Genomic DNA, 8,988 nt, shown 5'->3' with positions numbered 1-8,988 from the left:
AGACAAACATAAGTTTCTGAACTCTTATTATTTTGAACATAAAACCCTTGTACTAGTAGCTACAACCCCTCGCTGTCCAGCTGGTATAAAAAAGAGAAAAAGAGCCCGGGAATCGATGTTGTACCTTACCGTACAATTAGTTTAGGCTAGAAGGTTTAAAAAATCTATTCTCCTTAGCTTAGGTCCGAGATTGTCAGGAAAAGAAAAAGAACCCTGGGAACGAGGTTAAGGTGTAGGTGACAGACAATTAAGCTAGGATGTGTAAGTTTTTTTGACATCGGCGGAAACCAAGGTTGTTTGAAACGGCGATTTCTACATGACACGTTTAATGTAAATCCTGCAGCAGGAATTCAACAGACTTATTTGGAGAAACGCCAAATAAAAGTTCTGAGAGTAATACTGCCAAAATTAATCAAGACAAGAGGATAACGGGCTACTTATTCGCATCAGCGCATAATGCTGCTCTATGGAAATTCACCTTTAAATGTCTCGTCTGTATTTGTGCCTTTTTAACAACCTTGTCCCCAATACCAGGTTTTGTTATATTAGGATACCGGTTTCAATCCAATTCTTACAGCTTTGGGGACGGGTTTGCCCTGCCAAACTACTGCAGAATTTGAAAAAGTGATTCGATTGAACAGTGGATACACCTAATCTTGTGTTTTTAGGGGGTGTCTATAATAATCTTTTTGGCACTTTTGCGTAACGAGTCATCCGAATTTTGTGTGTGTGTCAATGTATATTTTTGTGTGATATCATGGTGGGTTGAGGCGTGATGTTGCTTTCCAGTTTATCTATTTAATTAAGGTAAAAATTTTAATTATTTTTTTATTAATTTTAGTTTTTCTTGACGTTATTGTTTTGTTCCGCATTATTTAATGACGCATCTCTTTGTTTGCTTTTTAACCCCTCTGTCTCCATTCCCAAGGTGGGAAAGTTATTACGTCGTTTTTGTGTATTTGTTTTTACTCAAGCAAATGCGTTGCGGTGACGTGTTTTGCGTCACAATAGAATATTGAATTTTTTTAGGGGGAGCTTTATATGAATATTTCTGTTTTCATTATTTCAGCAAAATGTTGTTTTTTAAAATAAATCATGCTGCTATACGAAAATTAATAACCTTTTTTGATACAATCCATTTTAATTTAAAATGTTTTTTATCCAAAATGATTTTGTTACTTTCGCGTTAAGCTACACCCCGACCGTAAGTGTGATTCATCCTTCTCTTCACAATTAATTACATTGCTGGGGGTGAATCGGAATAGAAAACAATATTTTGAGTTATTTTCAATAAGTCTTAAAAATTTTATGTTCTCCATGTTGGGGTAATGAGTTAATCTGAACATTGGAATCGGTTAAAAAATACATCCCCTAATTGGCTGGGGCGAGCCAGGTAATTTTTTCAGTTAAAGTATCTAGCTACTGTAAATGATATCAGCCGATGCGCCTAGCTTTTTGACGGTAGCTAGCTAGCTAGCTACCGTCAAAAAGTTGATTGTTGATGTTTGTTGTGTCTGTAAAATATATAGATAACTATACTTATTAGCATTTTAGTGCTCTGTTGCAGTAGAGATTTTACAAATTGTTTAAAGTAAAAGTAATTTTAAGGCTTAGCCAGACAGGTTCAGTGCTTCAGCTAGCTAGTTTTAAAAAAAACTGACAATTGGTTTGGTTGGCTGGCTTGGTTGGCTAGCATGTTTGATCTATCAGGGCATGATAAAACTAGCTAGCTAGCTAATTTTAATATATATATATATATTAAATTGTATTCAAGGTTTAAAATGTATATAAGGAGGAGAAAACAGTATAACTCCTATTCACTTTTCATCTTTAATTCATTTACATTGAATAAATCAAATAACAAACTGAAAGGATGCATATAGCTACCAGATTTGAATACTGTATAAGCTGTATATCATATTTTTATAAGTCATGATCTGTAAAAAGAATTGAGCTGGACTTCACACAGGTGAAAATTTTCATCATACTTTTACTTTCTGTTGCAAGTTCATCACTTGCTGAATGTTGTTAATACATAAAATGATGCAGGTATACAGAAACCTCTATATTAGGTAAAATACACCAGGACACCAGTTCAAGGTATCTTACTTTTTCTGACTGAAGAATCTAACAAGTTCTTTGGACTATATATTATGATAATAATATTGCAATTATGCCTAAAATTTCAAACTTACAGTTATTGTGTATAAGAAACTAATGTGTCTGTTGTTGTAGGCCATTACTTATTGTGCTGTTGTACCTCATCATTTCCATAATCTTTGGAAACAAAGACTGGTGTTTGTGTTGTCCAACAAAAATGAAAATTCTGAAAATATATATATATAAAAAAGAAAAATAAGAAATGGCAGATAATATATTTTAAATATGATCTGTACAGGATGCTTCTCAATAATTGTCAACAATTTATCAAAAATGCAGATTTGTTTTATTAAAACTGCTTCTATATTCAAATCCGTGTACTGAAAATTAGAAAAAAAATTTCTTGAGAGCTTTTTAAATGAAACTGTCCAGCATGCTTGTGAATGCAAGTCATATTACGTAGTAAAAACAAAAACATATTTTAACATGTATATATATCCAGTTGTAAATGTCTTTAATAGTAGCTGTCGTCTGTCTGTCTGTTACAGAAACACGAAACCGGATATATAAAGGACAGGCGACCTCGTGGATTTTTTCATGGGTTGACGACTAGTAAATACACAGTTCCAATGCTTTTAATGTTGAGCAGTGACTGGGTAGTGACAACATGCCTCTGATTATGTTAATAAGAACACCTCAAATTCCTTAATGCCAAATTCCTTAATTTTAGCTAATTATCATTAGTTGTTTCTTGTTCCAATTTGATATAGGGGGTATAACCCTAAAAATAGAAAAAAATAGATTCAATTCACATGTATAACCTTCTACAAAAGTCACAGGTCTCGTAGGAAAACAGTATTTATTTACTGATTCAATGTACCTTGTAAAATATTATTTAATGATAATAATAATTTGTCACATGTGACCATGAGAACTTTGGTGTTTACATAGCCAATTAGAAATACTTGGGTGCCAGAGTTTCAAACACTACACAATTTCATATCAACCCAAGAAAATAAATAAATACAATAAATGACCTGTTTTTTTAGGTAAATTAAGATGGCACTTATTGATGATCCTAATGGTATGTATTTGTTTGTTTTTCTGTTGTTGTTTTTTCTTTTGAGTTTGAATTAAAAGGAGAATCAACAAAATAAGATTCAGATAATTCAATCTAGGAAGCTGGTGTTTCACAAGTTCGGGAAATGTTGTTAACAACTGTTATTTTAAGTTAGCTTACGATTTTCGTTTGTTGTGTGCTGAACTGGTAATGTTGGACTATAAAAGGATTTCCAAATTAAATCCACATTAATTTAGAAAAAAATTAAGAACTAAAAACAACTTTAATCAGGCAAATAATAAGCAAACTTTCGAAAAACAAAATTTCATACTGTGAAGCATTGATTTTTTTGAAGAAATAAATAAAAGTATTCTAAACTAATTGTTGTATGCACACTATATAGGAATAGTCTTTTTTTTCTTTTGACGTTTAGGGCAGCCAGGGAAAGGGTTAAGTCTAATGTTGATTGACATATAACATACTAAAAATGATCCTGCTTCTGATATGACTAATGTGTTACACTCAATAAATTAAAGCCATGTCATTTTTGCAAAATTTTATATTTCCATGAGAGGATGTTTGGAGTGATAGTGATGTTCAGCTTATGTTGTCAAGTTTATGTTAAAAAGTTGTTTATCAAGGTGCTTAGTTTGCTACACAGCTAAATTGACATTAAAATTTCGATTATGTTAAAAAAAATAAGGGGCCAGGTACATGTGAACTTATCAACACTGTGTTTCATTTGCTGAACTTGTACCTTGAGAATTTTTAGTAATCCAGAATTTTTCTTAATAGAGTCTCTTTTTGTTTAATCACTTCTCTTAACTTATTTTTGTGTTCAAAACATTTTTCTGAACAGATAAGTGGATGCTGTAAATGCAATATGTCAAGTGTAGCATACAATAGTTACAAATAAATTGCAGCCGGATTGTTTTTAAGACCCTCTTTGTAGATTACCCACTAACATAGACACGTCCAATTTTGGCAATTATTGGAAACTTGGTTTTGGCTACTGTTCTGTTATGTGAGCATAGGAGTTGTTAAAGGATGGCCAGACTAATTTTTATTTTCTATTCTTGTGGTTTTCTGATAAATAACTTTTAAATATGGTATTTTCGAAAATCTCATGTACTTAAAATATTGTAAACATCGGTGCTTTTTTATATCCATTGTTCTACTTATATCATTAGAAGAAAATAATTTTTTAAATGGAAATATGATCTGCAATTTATTTTTATCAACAATCACCACTTCCTGTTAATAGAGTACCGCTTTTGATGAGAGCAAAAAAGATATTATTTTCATTAATTGGTCAATCTTTGCATTGTCAACAAGCTATTAATGAAATATGTTCTGCAATCCAATATCAATTACATATTATATTTATAGCTCGTATGAAATATCAGCAGTACCAGTCATACGAGCAAGCGTCTGACAGAGTAAGTTTGCTTTTTTTTTTTTGCTTTTTTTTTCTAAATACAGGGATATAGTAAAAGTTGAATATTTCCTTCAGATACTTGCTAACTTAATTAAAAGAAAAAGCTTCACAAAAACGGAAATTCTAGCTGTTTAATTCACATTACAATATTTCTTTTCATTTTTTAGGATGCTCGTATGCTAGAGGATCGTCGTCAAAAGTTGGTTATGATGTATGAAAGTAACCAACCTAACAGGTAGGGTCTAAAGAGAGGAGTTTTTTGGAATATAAATACAATGTATTGTATTTTTTACATAAATTTTATGGATATGTCAATTTTATTTAGACAACAACTTCAAAATGAAATACGTGCAATTGATAATCAGTTGAATCAAATGCATATGCAACGGCAAGGGATGGGAGATTATGGTATGCATCAGCAAGGTATAGTTTTCTTAACTCTAAGGCCAGTTTTTTTGGAATATAAATACAATGTATTGTATTTTTTACATAAATTTTATGGACGACGAATTGATTCATTATGGTCTCAGTTTCCTAGACTGGGGTAGTTTTACATGTGTTTTCATCATTTGCATTGTATTTAGCTATGAATAAAATGAATCAAACAGCCATGTGGAATCAAGGCTATAACATTGACTCTGGTATTCAAACTGCTGCACCATCAATCAAAGGTGGTGATTTTGATGATGATGTGTCATCGCACCATTCTTTCCAACAATTCGAATGGGAACAAAATTTCACTGGTGAACCTATGGATGCTCAGATGAATGAACAGTATAATAACACACGAAGGTTTGTTAGGCAATTTTTTTTTAACTTTTTAATGTTATTGTAAAAAGACATTTACTTGTAAAATGACATGTTTTAAAAAATTTAAAGAACTCCCGTAAAATATGTTTTGTTGCACCCCAAAATTGAATATTATATTGTCCCTAATTATGAACATATAATAATTTAACATGAATTATTCTTGTGTAGCCATAGAGTGAGAGCTGCAATGTTTCCTGAAACAATGAATGATGGAATGGATATACCACAAACTCAAATGGACCCTGGAAATCCAACTGCTGTACAACGCTTGGCTGAGCCTTCCCAAATGTTAAAAACTGCTGTTGTTGACTTGATCAACTATCAAGATGACGCTGATCTGGCAAATAGGGCTATACCTGAACTTATTCGTCTACTACATGAAGGTGATTTGCAGACCGTTCAACAGGCTTCCACCATGGTGAATCAGCTGACTAAGAAAGAGGCCAGCTGCCATGCTGTTATGAATAACATGCAAATGGTAGCCACATTAGTAAAGGTAGCTACAAATTCCAATGATGCTGAAACTGTACGATGTGCTGTTGGTGCTTTGCATAACATGTCTCATCACAGGTAAAAACACTAAAAGCCTCTGTTTTTGCAATTTTTTCTAAATTCATTGGATATTATTACCGCTAATCTTCTTTAGACAAGGACTGTTGGCTATTTTTAAAAGTGGTGGTATACCAGCATTAGTAAGACTCCTTGGTTATCGTGTGGAGGCTGTCGTATTTTATGCCATCACCACCTTGCACAATCTCCTACTGCATCAAGAAGGTGCGAAGATGGCAGTCCGGTTGGCTGGTGGCTTACAGAAAATGATTGCACTGTTACATAAAACGAACGTTAAATTTTTGGCTATCGTTACAGGTAATGAGAACCTTTCTGTTATGTGGTACATCCTTTATAGATAAGTTTGCCTAAGCTTGTCAAGTGAGCCTGAAGATTTAATGGTACATGGTTTTTGATCATTATTTCAACTCTAGGAATTATAACTAAGAAAATTCATAATTGATACTTACTCTAGTATTTTAGTTGTTGTGATTCATAAAGTACGTTTTAAATTCATAGATTGCTTACAGATTTTGGCATATGGCAATCAGGAATCAAAATTGATAATATTAGCATCAGGTGGACCCGTTGAGCTTGTGAAAATAATGAGAAGTTACACATATGAGAAGCTTTTATACACAACATGTCGTGTCTTGAAAGTTTTATCTGTGTGTTCCAGTAACAAACCAGCCATCGTTGAGGTAAATCAACACTTTGTGTTAAAAGATGAAAAAGTATTTTACTTGTCTTAAAAGATTCTACATCACGAAAATTATTGCTTTAAGACATCCTAATTAGCTTCTTTGCTAATACCTTCTGATATTCTTAACAGGCTGGTGGTATGCAGGCATTGGCAAACCATCTATCCCATCAGAGCACACGATTGGTTCAAAATTGTTTGTGGACTCTTCGTAACCTGTCTGATGTGGCGACCAAACAAGAAGGTTTGGAAGGCTTGTTGCAAATGCTAGTACAACTTCTTGCATCCAACGATATCAATGTTGTCACATGTGCTGCTGGTATCTTGTCGAACCTTACCTGCAACAATCCAAGAAATAAGGTTTGTTAGAGGATTTTATGTTATCTGTTATTGGCTGTTATTTAAATATGTGGTCACAACGGTCTTAAACACGCCTTTTTACTAAAGCCACATGCCTTTATTTACATTACACGTCTGTTTGGAACTGTTTTGCTTTTAAATCTCTGGATAGAACTTTGTCAGACATTTACATCTTTTTATTTGCATTACAGCAAGTCGTATGTCAAGTCGGAGGTATTGAAGCTCTCGTACGTACTATCACTCAAGCTGGTGACCGTGAAGAGATCACTGAACCTGCTGTATGCGCTTTACGTCATTTAACAAGTCGACATCCTGATGCTGAACATGCTGAGAATGGTGTTCGTCTCCACTTTGGAATACCTGTTTTGATTAAGCTGTTAAATCCTCCATCAAGATGGCCATTGATTAAGGCTGTTATAGGTTTAATTCGAAATCTTGGTCTATGTCCTGGCAATCATACACCTATTCGCGACCAAGGGGGAGTACCAAGACTTGTCCAGCTTTTGATGAAGTCATACCAGGGTATGTATATTTTCTATTTTTTTTTTATTTTATTTTTTTTTTTGGCTAGCAAACTCGCTGTGACTTCATGCATGGTAAATAACTTGTATTTTATTCCGTAGACGTGCAACGACGTGGTCCAGGTGCTTCCAGTATGGTTGATGGTGTAAGAATGGAAGAAATAGTCGAAGGCACTGTTGGAGCTTTGCACATCTTGGCTCGTGAGTCATTAAATCGATCCATCATTCGTGAATTAAACTGTATACCGACATTCGTACAGGTAAGAGTTTGACGGATTGTCGGTTGAGTGTCAATTTTATTTTATTTTTTGTTAGTTATAGAAAAACATATTTTTTTTTTGTTATTTGTAGCTTCTCTTCTCTGATATCGAAAACATTGTCCGAGTAGCAGCCGGCGTGTTGTGTGAGTTGGCTCAAGATAAAGAAGGAGCAGATTCCATCGAACGGGAAGGTGCTACGACCATTCTCACTGAACTTCTACATTCGCGAAATGAAGGCATAGCTGCGTATGCCGCAGCTGTTCTCTTTCGCATGTCGGAAGATAAAAGTCAAGACTACAAAAAACGCTTATCGGTTGAATTAACCAGCTCACTATTTAGAGACGATATGCCGTGGGAGGTCAGTGTTTTAATTACTTTACTAAATATTTTAAATATTTGATCACATTGTACATTTTTGTAAAGCCCTTGAGCATTTTTTTAACTTTCAATTTTCTTTTTAGCCTGGAAATACGGAAATGGCTGATATTTTAACAACTCAGTCGTATCAGGACGAGCTCTACTCTCCCCATATCACTCAACAAAGCCAGACAAGCTCCATGCAGTACACAAACTCGTTTCAACAACACCCATTCTTTCCTCAACAGCAACAGCAACAACAACAACCACCATTAACCGGTGGAAACCCGTGGTTTGATTCGGATATGTAACTTTTGTTGGAGGTGGGATTTAGTTGTAGTCTTTCGTGGTATTTGTGTGGAAAAAGGTGTACCTGGCGTGAAGTGATTATAGTGGATTTTGTTATTTTGTTGGTGTTCTAACTAGCACGGACTATTTCTAGCATCTTGTATATAGACTCTCCTTCGCAGATAATTGTATTAGAATAATATAAGCGAGAACTTTTTATTTTATTGACCTGCGGTAGAGAGATTTTGTGTAGTTCTTTTATCTTTTTTTAATTTTGGCAATTTTTCATATAATAATTATCCTATCCTGATGACTTTTATGACTACAGGTTAAATTCCTATATTTCCCGCTTGAGAAAATATGATGAAAAACTAAAAAAAAGTCTCTACAACGCCCTTGTTTTTTTTTCAATTTTTGTTTATTTTTTTCTTCATTGTATGCATTATTTTCAATCCTACTCGTGTATAACTGATCCATATATATATATATATATGTATACATACACAGAAACATGTTGTTGATATGGCATTGTTTTGTTATTTTAA

General features: G+C 33.7%; 1 protein-coding gene across 2 annotated transcripts; it reads left to right on the top strand.

Moving 5' to 3' along the window:
- Positions 1 to 1,240: 1,240 nt before the first annotated feature.
- On the top strand, positions 1,241 to 8,988 carry LOC130641793 (catenin beta-1-like). 2 transcript variants are annotated; one of them, XM_057448748.1, is made up of 14 exons: positions 1,241 to 1,393; positions 3,150 to 3,184; positions 4,550 to 4,599; positions 4,766 to 4,833; positions 4,924 to 5,021; positions 5,183 to 5,390; positions 5,577 to 5,978; positions 6,055 to 6,275; positions 6,477 to 6,658; positions 6,790 to 7,017; positions 7,209 to 7,539; positions 7,641 to 7,798; positions 7,890 to 8,156; positions 8,260 to 8,988. In XM_057448748.1, the coding sequence occupies exons 2-14, from the start codon at positions 3,160 to 3,162 to the stop codon at positions 8,464 to 8,466; spliced, it is 2,445 nt and encodes an 814-aa protein (XP_057304731.1). In that variant the 5' UTR covers positions 1,241 to 1,393; positions 3,150 to 3,159; the 3' UTR covers positions 8,467 to 8,988. The 2 variants fall into 2 exon arrangements, with proteins under 2 accessions (XP_057304731.1, XP_057304732.1); XM_057448749.1 differs by lacking the exon at positions 1,241 to 1,393 and adding an exon at positions 1,902 to 1,969.

Source organism: Hydractinia symbiolongicarpus, chromosome 4 (genome assembly GCF_029227915.1).
Source record: "Hydractinia symbiolongicarpus strain clone_291-10 chromosome 4, HSymV2.1, whole genome shotgun sequence".
Lineage (NCBI taxonomy): Eukaryota > Metazoa > Cnidaria > Hydrozoa > Anthoathecata > Hydractiniidae > Hydractinia > Hydractinia symbiolongicarpus.
Note: the sequence above shows the minus strand (reverse complement) of the source record. Positions and strands in the feature narration are given on the sequence as shown.